The sequence below is a fragment of the Pelecanus crispus genome, chromosome Z (assembly GCF_030463565.1).
Source record: "Pelecanus crispus isolate bPelCri1 chromosome Z, bPelCri1.pri, whole genome shotgun sequence".
Taxonomy (NCBI): domain Eukaryota; kingdom Metazoa; phylum Chordata; class Aves; order Pelecaniformes; family Pelecanidae; genus Pelecanus; species Pelecanus crispus.
Window position 1 is genome coordinate 27359228 of NC_134676.1, and position 15274 is coordinate 27374501.

The following is a 15274-nucleotide window of genomic DNA, read 5'->3' on the forward strand; positions in this document are numbered from 1 at the left end:
CTGGATATGAAATTATAATTAAATGCAGTGGGTTTATGACTGAAAGATTAGAAGGTGTCTTAGAAGGTGTCTTTGTATATGGTCTTACTTAAGCTGGACTTTTCCAAATCTGTCTGACTCAATATTTAATTTCTGTGTTTACATTCTTCTTTTAAGTTATGCTTTTTGTCAAAAAAAGATCCATCTTGGTTTCACAGTTTTACACATTAGTATTACACATATCATTGTTCAGTTATTGGCAATTTGTTTCTAATAATAGGGCATTGCAAGTAATACATTAAACTAATGTAATTATGTAATTTCTTATAAAATTGTTCTCTCAATGAATGATTTAACTTTTAATGCAAATGTGTTTTTTTGTTTAGAAGTCTCTTATTTTGGTTTTATGCTTAATAACTGAGCAAGTCTTAAAGTATTCATAATTAAATACTTAATGTTTCAGGGATGCTGACAGGAATGAATGAGACATCTGCTACAATAGCTGTTGCTCCACAGAACTCTACTAGACTTGTAATAATTGAGAGGGTAGTGAAGGCAGCAAACCTGGGTATAGTCCCTTCTGGTCAAGATAACATACACAGGTAAGATTACATGTCATTCATAGTGGAACCATCTTTTAATACAAATTTGTTAGTTTAAAATTCATCAACATTTGATAATATTAGGGAAAACTTTATTATCCACACCTTTAATGGACAAGGTACCCAATTATACTGTAATGTAGAAGCCTAAGCAGATACTAACTTGAGCCTAAGTACTTCTCAGCTCTTTATTTGAATGTATATAGAACAATCAAATATCTAGACTTTACCATACACATTTAGGGGGAGTTGTCCTTTTCTGGTTTTGTTTCAAAGGGAAAAGAGAGTGTTATAAAGCACAGTACTTTCAAGAGTGTCTGTACAGTTTTCTGACTTTTGTTTCTGTTTCTGAAAGTAAGTGTCCTTATTCAGGTTTATCATCGTGAGAAGCAGCTTGGTTTTCCCACATTAATTTTTAACCTGTGATATCCAGCTAGTTAAACCTTTTTTTTTTCCTGTTGGACAAATATCTTTTTAAATGCAAGTTGAACATTAAATTGAACATTTCCTTGACCTTCCTGTATACATACAAGGAAAAAGAGTGATCAGCCAGAGAAGTCATTGGTCCTTTCTAAATTCCAGATGTTACTTGTAGATCAATCCACTTCATCCAAAAGCTGTGGTATAGAATGTCAGTGGAACTGATATGATTGGTTAATGACAGCTTTGAATGTGACTGACTCAAAATATTTAGGCCCATGAATCCATATGGCTTCTCACTCGCAACAGGAACAAACAGGAAAATTGCCATTTATGGAAAACTGAAGTGGACACAAATAACAGCAGCAAGTTGTAATTGGAAGCTATTAACCTGGTGTTGGAATAAGAAAATGCATACATCTCTCCTAGCATCTGCTAAACTCTTCCAGAGTGTGAATTATCTCTTTAGCCCCCAAATTTTGCTATTTCAGTAAGAGCAAAGTATCTTCTTTTAAAGCAAAGAACAATGTTTTTCTTTGAAATTTTGCTGACTGAGATGGCTGTTTGGAATGGTGAGAATACTGTAGCCTACACAGGACTAATAACCTGATATTTCTCTTTGTTGGATTTAGTCTTTTTTGCATCGCTGGGCATTTGCATTGCATTAACATTAACCCAGCTGGATTTTCCTATGTATTTGATACGGTCAATGATAAAATTCTGTTTCACCATAAAAACATGGTACAGCTAGTGCGATTGCACTGAAATGATTGTCACTATTGACACCTGCTCCTCCATGAAAGAGTCCTCATTTGTTGCATCCCTGAGGGATCTATACAGCCTGCGTTCTCAACATCAATTCAAAGACTAGGTGAGAGTGTCAATCAGGAGAGACTGAAGTGTCTGCAGTATACAGGTGTTCTCCATCTTTACCCTATCCATCACATGAGAATTACCACATAGGGATGGATTGTTTTGTGACTGTCTCAAAAAGGCTTCCTGAAATAATAGCTTAGTTCCTAGCTCAGCCATAGGTTTCCTGATTGTAGATAAGTTTCTAATTTCATCTTGCTCTCTCTTGCTCTTTTTTTTTTTTTTTTTTTCCCAAGGAGGTTTTCCACAAAACAGAGTCTATGACCAACAGTAAATAAATTGAAGATATACTTCCTGTTGGGTACACTCCTTCAGAGACAGTGGCTGAAGGCATGTTCTGGTCAGGCTGAAGTGTTCAGAGTGCTTTAGAGCATCCTGAAATCTTCTTTTCTTTTTTTGATTCAAAATAGACTGTATTCAGTCTGCCACAGTAGTTACAGAATAGTTTGCATTATAACATCCATCAGGCAAAAAAATTTGTTTATAACAACTTAAATGGCCTACCAGAAATGCCCAGCAATGGTAAGCATTTAGAAAATAGCCCTTCATTTGCTTCACCATAAGTAACTGGAACTCACAGATACTATGTAGTCATAATTGCACCTAGTTTTTACTGAGAACAGGAATGGGAACATTAACTAATTGTTACTGTGGTGAACCTGTTCAGCTTTTGAATACCACTATGTTATCATTAAAGTAAATCCCGGATTTAGGTGAATGAGTATTTGAGATAGAGATTAGATAATGAATACTTTCAAAATTCTGAAACAAATGAAAAAAATATTTGTATATACAAATTGTATACATATATTTGGGTTAAATCAACTCTGCCATGAGAGTAAACCAAAATGGAGTCTCTTCTTGCAAACTCTCATAGATGCAGGAAGTGTGCCATATTTTATTTATGTGACACACACACCATTTCAGGATGATAAAATAAACAGTCACCTTTTACCTTGACAAAACAGTTATGGGTTCAATAAAAAATACATTAAAAGTGAATTTTTTTCTTTTTCTATAGTATTGTCATTTGTCTTGTTTTATTGCAAATAGTATTTGGGGAAAAAAAATGTATACAAGAACTTGTCTCAGCTCATCATGCTATTCTGTGAGGACTACTTGAGTTCACTTCTTGGAAGTGTTCAGTACATACCCTTTTACACAGGAAAAGAAATACTATTTTTAAACTGACGTTCTGTGCTGTGCAGCATGAATTATATTAACCTCTTAGTTGGTCATCCCCCAACTTGAGTATTACTACTTAATGACAGCTAATGCAAAGAAATTTATATTGCCTGGTAATGCAATATACTCATTCAAAATGAAATTGTATGTTTTAATACAAGTGTATCTAAGGAACATGAACAGGTGCGTGTTTCTTGGTTTTTTTCAGTCTAAACATACTTGCACTTATGATGAAGATGTTGTCATGCTGGTGGGACCCAATTATTGCTCCTTAAATTGATAACGCTATTTAGGATTGTATTTTTGCACCAAGTAAAAACACTTAGAGCAAATATAATGAAGATTTGAAAATAAATACTTGAAACAAATATCGACAGAATAGCATGCAGTCACCAACGAAAAATGATAAAAATGTAAACCTGTCAAATACATCCACTATATATCACAGTATAGCAACACTTTCTTACATGCATTTTTTTTTCCTTACCATATGGCTACTGAATTTTTTTATTTACTTGAAATTTAATAATTTAACTGTTAACTGAGTGTAGAGCAAAATTCCAGATAATACAGCTCGTTCTATTTTAAACTCTCTTTTTTTCAAGCCTGTTTTATTTGAAGTGATAGCTGCAAAAATTTTGAACCCAATAGCCAATACATATATTAGAACACAAAGGTGCAGATTTATATCCATATGTTTGCAAATTAAATTTGCTGTACTATTTTACTTCCTTAAGTGTGGTTACCTGTTCTTCAAATGAATTTATACAAGCTATTAGATTACTGGGCCTTGTAAGGCTGCATACGGTGCATTCTCATGTTTTAACAGAATTTAACTATTTTATGTATTGTTCTCTCTTGTTATCAAGGGGAAACATTATTTCAATGTTAAAGGCTTCTACTAAAAACATGAAAGTGAAATGCATTTCAAAAGAGATTTTTTTTTGAGCAGGAAATACAATGTCTCCTTAAATATGAAAACTTCAGAAAAAATGTGTATTATTTTTCTTAAAATATATTTTCACATGAGTGATTAGGGCAATTGTTACAATATACATAGCTCTTTCAATGTTCTGAGAACTGTTATTTGTTAAAAATATTTTAAGAAATGAAGGGTTGGAAGTGGGTTGAGGAGCACATAGATGTTGACAAAGTGATTTCAAAAAGAATAAGCTAAGGCACCAAGCTTCTGTCTTGTGATTCAGACCACATCTGTGGGCACCATTTGAATATCTAAAGACAAAAAAAGCATTTGTTCCTTGGGGGAATTAAATCTGTCTGAATAACTACATTTAGGGACCAAGTACTTTTCAGTTGAAGGATGTCTGTTGTTTGTTGTCAGTGGGAAAAGTTACCAGGAATTTTCCCATCTTCAAGATAAGAGGATACATAATTGAGGACATTTATTCCCTCAGAGTTGATTCTTTTATGGACCGTCACTTCAGCTCCCTGTCTCTACTTGGGCAATAAAATTCATTGCTTTAAATATCAAAAATAAATTCTAGGCTGTTCTATTTCAAAATGTGATGAGATGAAGACACTATTCAACTCAAGATTTTCAGTAATTTTCTTTTTAACCAGCACAAGCCTTATTTATCCAGAAATGCCCTTCATGCTAGTTTTACTTTCAAGATGTGTTGCTTCTTCCTCTCAGATGAATATTCTAGAAGTTCCTCAAGTTTCTTCCTCCTTTATTCATTTTCAGTTCCATAACCTCCTACCAGATTAGGATCTTCATTTTCTTCGCTTTGAATATACCAAAAGACAACAGATGGTGATAGAATGAAAAGACTAGTTGCAGACTTTACTTTAATCTTAGAAAGACTTGAATGCTCTTACGATCCTCTTGAAAGTGTCAAAATATTGTCTACTATTACATAAGGCCTTCTGCGTGAAGGAGAGTCGTTTCAGGGTGAATTGGCTTAGACAGAAAATAATGGAAATACACATAGAAAGCATTTCTTTCCACTACCTACAAAATACAGTGCAAAAGCTTTTAATGTGTTGGTGGCAGCAGCATGCAGCAGCAAAGTCCATTCAGAGCTGGGATCACAAACTGGATTTGCTTCTTCACACTTTCATTTTGTTTTATGCTTGTGTGATTCCATTGACATCAGAATATAATATGTAATGGGATGCAGAACCAGGCTGTCTTGAACTGCCTACCTATCTGCCTTCCACTTCCTGAAGCATTTCTTAAATGGGATGCATTGTACTGTAGTAGATTATTTCCCTCAAGGACTGTGGCTGTACAAAGTGGTGCCAGGTAGAGCACCTTTTCCATGTTTTTCATTCTTGACGACTTTACTTGCACATTGCGCAACCAGTCAGTGAGATAAAAGTCTGAACCCATCAGGGTGGATATAAAGAATGAATTTTAGTCAACCTCAACTCGCTTAATAGTCCATTGAACTAGTCTGTTACTACTGTTGTATTTTGGAAGGAATCCACAATTAGTAACAGGAAAGAGTTGGGTTAGAAAGTGAGCATGGTGTCATCTACATATCTCTATTCTGCAGTTCATCAGGATGGCCTTAACCATTGTCCAGCACTCTGAGACACATGACAGCATTAATTTCAGTCGTCTAATTTGAGATGGTCAAATCTGGAATTTCAACAACCCAGTATGGGACAATCTGAGGTTTTGGAGAAAATCAAACCTCAGCGTCTTTCAACACTGAAGCCTTAATCTGCTTCAGAACAGCCCTTTCACGTTTTGAAATAATGAGTTTAATATTCTTCTCCATTACAATCATGAAAGTGGTTATTCTAATAGCCATCTCTTCTTTCTAGAGATCACCAGGACTTGCAGAGGGAGAATTCTCATGTCTTAGCATGTTGTCATAGTACACACCTGAATTAGCAGCAAACAAGCTCACTTTTAAACAAGAAGCACAAAACAACACTCTGCTCATTGCTGGGCCAGGTCTAACTAGCTCAAGCACAATGTCGTATGCAGTGACTATGCTGCTTCTGGGACCTATGTTTTTAAGGACACTTGACTGCACCATATAGATATGCCAGTTTGTTCAGAGCTTGCTGCGTGTAGTACCTCATTGTTTAGCATACCCATGACCTATGTGATTTTGTGAATAAGCAAGTATTGAACAAGATGTAAAATATCTTCCACCTGTCTTTTGGAGGCTTGCATTATTATCCTTTAGCAAAATCAAAAACATACTGTGTAAATCATGTAATACGATGGTAAGCACGCTGCAATGGATGAACATTGAAATCCTGAAGAACATGAAAGTTACTAGACACAATATAGAAACTTGCATAAAATGCTTAAAAAACAGAAATTCAAGGATCAACACTTGTTTTTCACTAGCCTTTATTCCCCACCCCATGCATCTGACTGACAGTCTGGTTGTATTCACCCCTTTTTATCATTTTGCAACCTGTCATGTCCCATTTATAGTATATTGGCAGACTGATTCTCAAAGGAAAGAGGCATTTGTTTACAGACAATTTTGATTATCAGCGAATGGCGTGCTTAGTAATCAGTTATCCTCCCCACATCTTTTTAATCCAGCAATACTTAATGTGGGGAGAGAAAGTAAGCAATTGTGAATGTATGTAGGTAGGTTTGTATTGAACAAAACCCCATTTAAGGGGGTCCACCTGGAAAATTTCTCTGTGTATGTCATCTTCCATTTTGTACTAAATTTGGAAGAATTCTCAGGCAGAAAGTTGGTGATCAGACCCCATCAGCTTTCCATAACTAACAACTACATCTCTTTCCAGCATGTCAGAAAGGAAAGGCTATTACCCATGTATTGAGGATAAACACAGTGTAGAAATTTCTGAGAAATATAAATTGTTTACAGTTACTCCATTTGAATCCAAACATATGTTCTCAGTAGCTGACAAGCAGGTCTTATAAATCCAGGAAGAGTTTTTTAAAGACCTTTTCTGCTCTGTGTGCACACAGAAATCTTTCCTAAGATTTTTTACTAAGCAGTTGGCCTGTCGGAAAGCTCAAATGAAGTGAAATCTACCTCTGGTAGTAGCTTCTTTGATGCACTTACGTGGACTGTTCTGCTTCTGTGGTTCCTTAGCTGTGGGGCTCAGTCATCTTTTTCTACTCTTCTACAGAGCTGCAATGGGTAGCTGAGTAAATAAACTTGTAATAGACATGCAGCCTTGATTTTACTTCCTAATTTCTCAAGTAGAAATTAATTAGAGCGCTAAATACCCTAGGCAAAACAGTTTCTCTAGTAGCCTTTACCTGTAGGAGACAGAATTTTAAATGGAATAGTATTTTAGCCTTCACTGTAGCCAGAAGTTGTAAACTCTTGTTTTCTTGATTTATGATAGAAGTAATTCTAGCTTTAAAAAAAAAAAACCAGCTAGACTAACCATCATATTTCTTTTGTCAGCCAGGACTAAAAGTCTTTCTGGTTAGCCACTATTCTTAGGTAAATATTTTTATTCCTAGAGAAAATAAAAACTTCAATTTTTAAATACAAAAGTACCCATTCAGTAGTTTCTACTAGATATTCCTTGATTTCTTAATCAAATCCTAATGTTCCAAAACCTTGAAATTTTCTCCCTGCTAACAAAAGGGCCCTGTATATATTAATACAGTTTTCATGTACTATCAGCATATGAAGATTTTGATTAACTGGTACAAAATACTTGATCAAGAGAATACCTTTCTACAACATCATTTTAAGGCCCTTAACATTTTAAATATATTATTGTATTTAGGGAGCTTGCATGTGGATTGCAAAATTTAAAAATAACTTGAAGAAATTAAAATGAGCTTAACATTAGAAGTATATGAGTGAGTCATTTTAGATATGAGGTTAATCAAAATAAATTGTTCTAGCCTAGCTTATTTGCTGTCCACTAGAGGACAGCACTGCTTTTGTATCTGAATGCTGTAAAGTGAAAAATACTGCAGCACTTTCTTTGAAAAACAAACAGGAATCTTCTGAGCCAGTTGTTTAAACAGAAAATATTTAACACCTAAAAAACTAACCGCACAAAAGAATATCTTTGATTTGAAAGATCTCTGAGCAAGTTTAATGTTTTAAGATATTTCTGTAAGGTAACTTACTTTCTTGGAATTAAATAATTTTTCTGCAAAATAACATTTATAGCCTGTTTTAAAAATGGGCTGTATATAATTCTCAAATACTTATCATATTAAATGCCTGATTCTTTAAGAAAAATAAAAAGAATGGACTACATAAGAAAACAAAATAAATTGGCTATTACAATTATAATCTAGGTGAGAGAACCAAATATTTTGATTCAAGCTTTTAGCTAATTGAAGTTTTGGGGAGGAGATATAAATACCTACATATAAAAATGCTGAAATTTTTGAACTAACTATAAATTTGGAGGAAGATAAAAAGTTCCTGCAGCATCTTTTTGAATGTGTGGAGTAGTGCTATGTATTGGACAATAAGTTCAGAAGACTCACTTGCATTCCTGCATTTTTGTTAGAGGTACAGTGCAACTGCTCACTGGCAACAGAGGACAAACTCAAAACCTGTTTTGGCAATAGAACTGAAAATGGTAAAAATATAGTACAGATTTGATTGCAATTCATTTTAGAATTGTATGATTTTATTAAACCCAAAAATAGTTAATATTGGAAATAATTACATTATGGTAATGAATTAGATATTTTGAACAATTTAGTCTAAGAGTGTTAAAAAGCATGAAATATACTGGGGGACACCCCCCCCCTCAAATTACCATAATATGATTTTGAGGTAAATATTAATCAAATTTTATTATTAATACCAATGTTAAACAAGGTTTTTTTCTGAGAGGTTAAAATCACCAGGTTAAGAAGATGATCCTTCTTTTTGTGAGTATATTTCTGCTTATGTTTTAGTATTAAGCTTACTCTGTCCCCAGGTCAGAACTAATACACAGTAATGCTATTCCGAATGCTTCTTTTTCATGTTCTAAGGCTTACTCAGAGAACAAATACAAGTAATTAGTAATTTAGCCAATTTTTAGATTAAATGTTAATTATAAGGTCAAAACCTGTACATAGATAGAATTTATCAGAGTAAGGTGAAGATTCAGAGTACTGAAACTATAAAAATTTTTGTTGTCCAATTGATACACTGGAAGGTACTTCATAGTTGTTCATTCTTATATTTACAAATCAAGACTAATTCACAGCCGTATTTTTTCCCTTTTGAATATATTCATTGCATAACTTGATTACACATTTGTCAACTTTGGACTAATTATTTTTCTACAGCTAGGGCAGGGCATTGCAGCTTCTGATCGTCTTTCTTACTAATAGGATTCTGTCTGCTTCAGCAGGCAGTAATTGAAGGCTTCGTGTACAAGATTTAAAGAAAGGGCAGAGAAAAAAAAGTTTTAGCCTCCATGGGCCATTGTCACTGTTTCTGGTAAGCAGTAGAACAGAAAAAGAAGAAAATTTAGCTTGAATAGAAAAATCAAAGAGGTAGGAGAACGCCCGACAGGAGAGAATGTATGTTTTAGTGTTGTTATGTTATGTTTTCTGCTGTAAACAAATGTGTCCCGATAGTGATTGTTCAGGTGTAAATTTACTTTCTCAGATGTTGAATTTTAAGGAGCAGATTTTGAGCGACTTACTCTGTTACTGTCTATTCACTGGCGTGGAATTTTCAGAACCTTTCCCCATAAAAATGCCTCTCCTATATATTGTAGCTATCTTCTGTCTACAAATAAAGGGAAAATAACTGCTAGTCTGTAGTTAGGCTAGTCAGCATTACAAAGCCAGTGTTTGGCAAATGCTGTCACATTGTAGTATCGAATACTCTGTGTTTTCCCTTTATATCAACTATAAATCAGATATTTTTGTGTGGTAATCATTATCAAACCTTATTTTCATGGAAAGCGACCAAGAATATGTACCTGATTTTTAACTCTTGACAGACTGAATGACTTTCTGAAAATATACAGTACTTTACTGATGTTGATTTAGAATTTGATTCTTAATATACATTTCCTTACCTACTGACAGTACTCTTTTTATGTTTAAATAATCTATGAACTCCTTTTTTCTTCCATGTCACATAACCTCAGAATATTTAACATTTTTTTTAAAGAAAAAAAAAATTTGGAAAAACTCAGAATATGCAAATTCATCTCACATTGTTATGTTTCTAATCTGTCCTGATTTTTTTTTAAACGGGAAAAGTACTAACAGCTGCAAATCTTCCTGAATATTTTTAATGATGTGAAATCAGTTTTAGAATTAATACTATCACAGAAAGAAAACCAGAAAATAACAACACTATAGCAGAAACAGCCATCTTGAAACTATTAGTAAATATTTGGTTCTGTTTTCTGAATCGTATTCTCATTTACTTTCTTTTTTTCATATTCACTGATGCATCCTTTGTTGCAACAGAACCATGCTAATAATACGATGTCTTGTGTTAAGAGTTGTCCTTAGGACAAATTCTTTCTTTTAGACCTACAAACAGCCGATTTACAAACTAGATTTTGAAGTACTATAGTGCAGTTTCCAGGGCTTATTTCAGTCTATGAATTCTGATTGGTTTTAATATCTTTTCTGCAATTTTTTTGTATTCAAATTGTAACCTTTAAGGCAGTATCAACTTTTAGAAAAAGTGAAATAATAATTACTGACCTTGTGGGAAAAACAAGTTTCTCACAAAGAATAAATACCTACTATAGAGAGTGATTAATTTTTGCTGCTGAAAGATTTTTTTAATGGTTTTATGGTTTAAGTATTTAGTTGAGCACAACACACATTTTGGAAAATCCACGTGGGCTTATGATAAGGGTAAGCATACAAATGCAATAACATGCACTTACTCAAAAAACCAGCTATTACCCAAATCCTTCAATGACAGTATATTTAGAACATCTGAATAATTAGCAAATCAGTTTTACTGACAGTGCCTGTAAGCAAAAGTCAGCTGCTTCATCCTTTTATAACTGTATTAGGTTTCAAAGATCATGTAAGCATATTTATAACTCTCTTTAGAAACAAAATTATCTTCCCTACTTTAAGGAACAGATTTCGATTTCCAAAGTTCAAAAGCAGTGGTAAACCCATTGTGTGGTTGTTCTTCTATACAGGCTTTTTTAATGGTGAAATAAGTTGTCCCATTCTTTTCCAATTCTTTTTTTACTAAGCGATTTCAGGTCGGTGACCATTGATACAAACCAGTTAGCCACTGCTAGTTATGCATACTAACACTTTGTGTAAAATTATCCGAGTCTCAGACCCGTTGTGTCTTGCAAACCACACAGACTCACATTTTATTGATTTTATGTGTTTTGTTCAGAGGTATGGAAAAGTACTATTGATCCCCTCTGTGATTTTGCAAATCCACATGTAAAAATATCAGCGCAAAACTCATCACTGATGCTTTGGGCCACCTTGGCTTTTGAAGAACTGACTTTGTATCACTTTCACGTTTTAATAAAAGAGGGTAAAATCAAGCCTCGGGGCTATGAAACACAGCAGGAGTGCCAACTACCAACCTATTTATGTGCATACTCAGACATAATCTGCTTCTCTGTTGTCCCAAGACACAACTGTTAAGTAAATAAAGTGACTAATAAGACTATTGTTTCTATAATTATCCCCCTGTCAAAATCAACAAGAGAAATAGTGATCTTCTACATTGCAGTGCAAATAGATGAAATCATTGATATAACTAGCTAAGTAGCTAATTTTTATAGTAGTAACGTTGTTTTAGAACCTCCTATTAAAGGGAGAGTTCTTTGAATGTATCTATAATCCAGACAAAAGAAATAGATTGACCTGTGATGGGTGACATTAGAGAAGTGCCCCATGTTTCCTTAATTAGTATAATGTGTTAGGAGATTTTGATATGCTTAGTTTAAAAAGAAAAAAGACAGAAATTACTTCTCGTTTAAAGAGAACCTGCTTCCTGCTTAAGTGGCTAATATTTTAATTAAGTCTGGAGTGAAGTTTTTTGAGTATCTCCTGATAAACTCCCTCCTTTATGTTGATGGTAATTAAACAGATCCCCAAGGGCTTGGGTAGGCGCTTTGCGAGGCCCATGCTAATTGTCAGACATGAGACACTGACCAGTTGGTTTGCTCTTGAATAGCCGACAGCGTGCTGTCAGCCCAGCAGTTTGATTTTTCTGTATTGTGAGCTGTTGTCAGGGCTAACTGGGTCCTATTGTGGCTGAAGATGTTGCGCAAATTGAGGCAGATGGCTCTGATTCAGACACGTGTCATTCAGAAAGAGGAGAGGAGATTGGCCCTGCAAAGTGGGGTCAGACTGGGTCACAGACCTGCTCTACACTTGTTAGTGTTTTCAAAAGCCCATGTGCAGCAACTTTGTTGTTGTCAAGTAACCAAGGGGAAGAAAAAAAAAAGGCAAAAAAAAGCGTGGTGTGCTCCTTGTGGAAGATGGAAGATGAGGCTGTTGCCTTCCTCTTCTGTTGCCAACCTCTTCCTTCCCGTCTCTTGGGCCTGGCTGTGCATGCAGAATGAATTAACAGGATTGACAGAAGTTCATTGTGCCTAAAATGGCTTTTCAGTCAATTGTGGTGCTTAAAAGGCTAGTTTTGCTTTTAATTCCATGTAATTAGTGGGTTCTTCATGTCTTGGAATTTAGTAATGGTGCATTAGTCCTAATTTTTGTTTATCTGGTTGGTTGGAGGGGGGCAGGTATTTGCTTTGTAGGGTCTTTAATAGTTAGAAAATATTTAGAAATATTGGCCACATTTTTATGATTAAATATTCTGGAGATAAATTTACAGATGGAATGATTTAGTGTCTTACTGTTACCATCATTTCAAGTGATCATGTTGGATGTTTATAACTTTGAATATTTTTAGTTTTAATTAATTCCCCAGATGTCAGGAGTATGCACTTTTCTGAAAGTACAACAATTTGGCTTCTTGGAAGTGTTCTACTACATTTAGTATAGTTGCATTTGGGGGGGGGGCACCAAATAATGATAGTTATCCATGGAAAACTCTGTACAGCTGAATTCAAGTTGCCACTGTGCACTAAAATAGTTCTTGAGTATTGTAGATGAACTGAAGAATCAGAATTTACATAAAAATTGATTTAGATAGATTTTATTGTTTGCACTATTAAATACACAATTCTGCATTATACTTTTTTGTCCTTCTTAAATGCAAAAATATTTACACAATGCTGAGCAAATTCTTTCTGAAGAATTTATGGACGTTTTTATGGTTTATCCCCTGAAATGCATTAATGAAATTGGAGCCATTTTATTATATTTGAGCTCATTTAACTTTTGCAGAAAGAAATATTAGCAGTCTTTGACCTTAAGATCCTCAGTGATTTTTCTTTTTTATTTTTTATTTTTCCTTCCTCCTCCAGGTTTGCAGCTAAGACTGTGCACAGTGGGTCACTGATGCTAGTCACAGTGGAGCTGAAGGAGAGCTCTACAGCACAGCTCATCATAAACACTGAGAAAACCGTGATTGGTTCTGTTCTGCTGCGGGAGCTGAAGCCTGTCCTGTCCCAGGGGTAACCTGCTTACATCTGGACTTCAGAATCTGGCACACAACAAAAGTGCCTGGCATCCACTACTGCTGCCTTTCATTTATAATAATAGCCCTTCCATCTGGCAGTGGGGGAAGAATACACTCTTGACATTCTTGTCTTCTGCTTTAGAATGCTAGTGTGTATCTATCATGTATGCAAGTCCTTTCCTTTTTTTCTGCTTGCTAACCAAAGAACATATATTTTACTGTCAGTTATCTGCGCTTTTAAATATATTTCCCATTTGTTCTACCCTAGTCCTTCCCTCTCTGCTCCCTTCCCCCGTTACCCTTCTTCCCCATCGGTTTTCCCCACTGTAGTGGACAAATACTAGATAATAAAGTTCAAGGGAAATCACACTGCTTGAAAAGTGAGTTAAAATGGCAGGTAGGTTCTGGCAACATATACAACAGCTACGTGGTTCAGAGAGGTTTTGTTGCATAAGTGTAAAAATACAATAGGTACAGTGAAATGGTGTTTGCTTTCTGGAAACGCTTGTAAACCTGAACTCATCTATTAAGAACATTGTTCCCACCTATTGCCATTTTCTCAAATGTTTCTGTTAAGATGCCAATAAAGTAGTGCTCTGAGCAGAGGCTCCCTCTTTCTTGTTTTGGTAGAGAACTGATAATGATGATCGACAGTATTGTATATAACTGGTTAATTAAAGTAAATACTAACAAGGCTGGACACCACATATGCATCAGCACAGTGTTGTGAAAGTAGCCAGTGTTTGTGCCCCTATTGTAATTTTCTGCTATGCGGTTACATTTTTGTTAATAAACAAAGCCAGTAGCTGCCTATTTTCAAATTGGCCCATTCACAAAATACTGATTGAGTTATTAGAGATCAGTGTTACATGAAATCGTGATTATTAGACTGTTGTGGCAAATACTGTCATCTAGCTTCATAATTTATTCAGATCTTTGCTTCAAATTCCCATTGTAAACTGAGATTAAAATGTCTCCCTCCTGTGCTCAAGGCAGGGCTCGAAGCAAAGAGAAATTTATAACTGTATCTACTGAACTAGGGCTGAGAAGACCAACAGCCGTGCAACCTTTGTTGCACCCAGTTTTCTGCCTGTAGCCTGGGTGTCACTGATTTTGATCTTCCCTTCACATTCTGGTTACCTGGTAGGACTGAAGATGCTGAGCTTTGTCATTTCATATTAGTTCTCCTCAATTCCAGCATGGCTTTTCCTAGGAGCTCATGGCTCTGCTACAGATGTTTGCATGACGCAGAGAAGTTGTTTGGGTAACTACCCTTGCTCTTTCACCAGGACCCTTGCATGGTCCTTTGATGCTGACTGAGTGGTGCTGTTTTGGTTTAGCTTTCTGGATGATAGGAAATATTGCTTCATCAGAAATGTTGCATTACTGCACACTGAAAAATTATTCTAGAATTTTCTACTAAAATTTGGTAGAACTAAAAAGTAGCTCCAACGTATGGCAAAGTCTATTGGCAAATTCTAAAGAGGTGGTAGTTTTTTTAGGTATTTAAGTTGCAGTTCTGTAAGAAATGCATGAAATTTAAGAAATGTAAGAAATATACTGGTACTTCTCAGACAAAGAAACAAGAATCTTATGCCCTCAACAGAAATTTACATGTTTTTAATCAACATTTACATTATTTTCTAAAGTCCTAATCCTGCAATAAGTTTTTTCTTGAATTGCAGTTTTCAAGTGTGATGTAAAAGTTATTCAAAGAGAAGGAAAATT

The 15274-nt window shown here is 35.0% G+C and overlaps 1 protein-coding gene across 4 annotated transcripts in view; it reads left to right on the forward strand.

Annotated features, from left to right (window-relative positions):
* Window positions 1-14122, forward strand: part of AP3B1 (adaptor related protein complex 3 subunit beta 1) — a 171790-nt gene extending 157668 nt beyond the window's left edge. For all 4 annotated transcript variants that reach the window (XM_075725902.1, XM_075725903.1, XM_075725904.1 and 1 more), the window contains 2 exons: window positions 443-581; window positions 13392-14122. In XM_075725902.1, the coding sequence (XP_075582017.1) occupies window positions 443-581; window positions 13392-13545 (293 nt within the window). In that variant the 3' untranslated portion in view covers window positions 13546-14122. The remainder of the gene's footprint in view (window positions 1-442; window positions 582-13391) is intronic.
* The last annotated feature ends 1152 nt before the right edge of the window (window positions 14123-15274 follow it).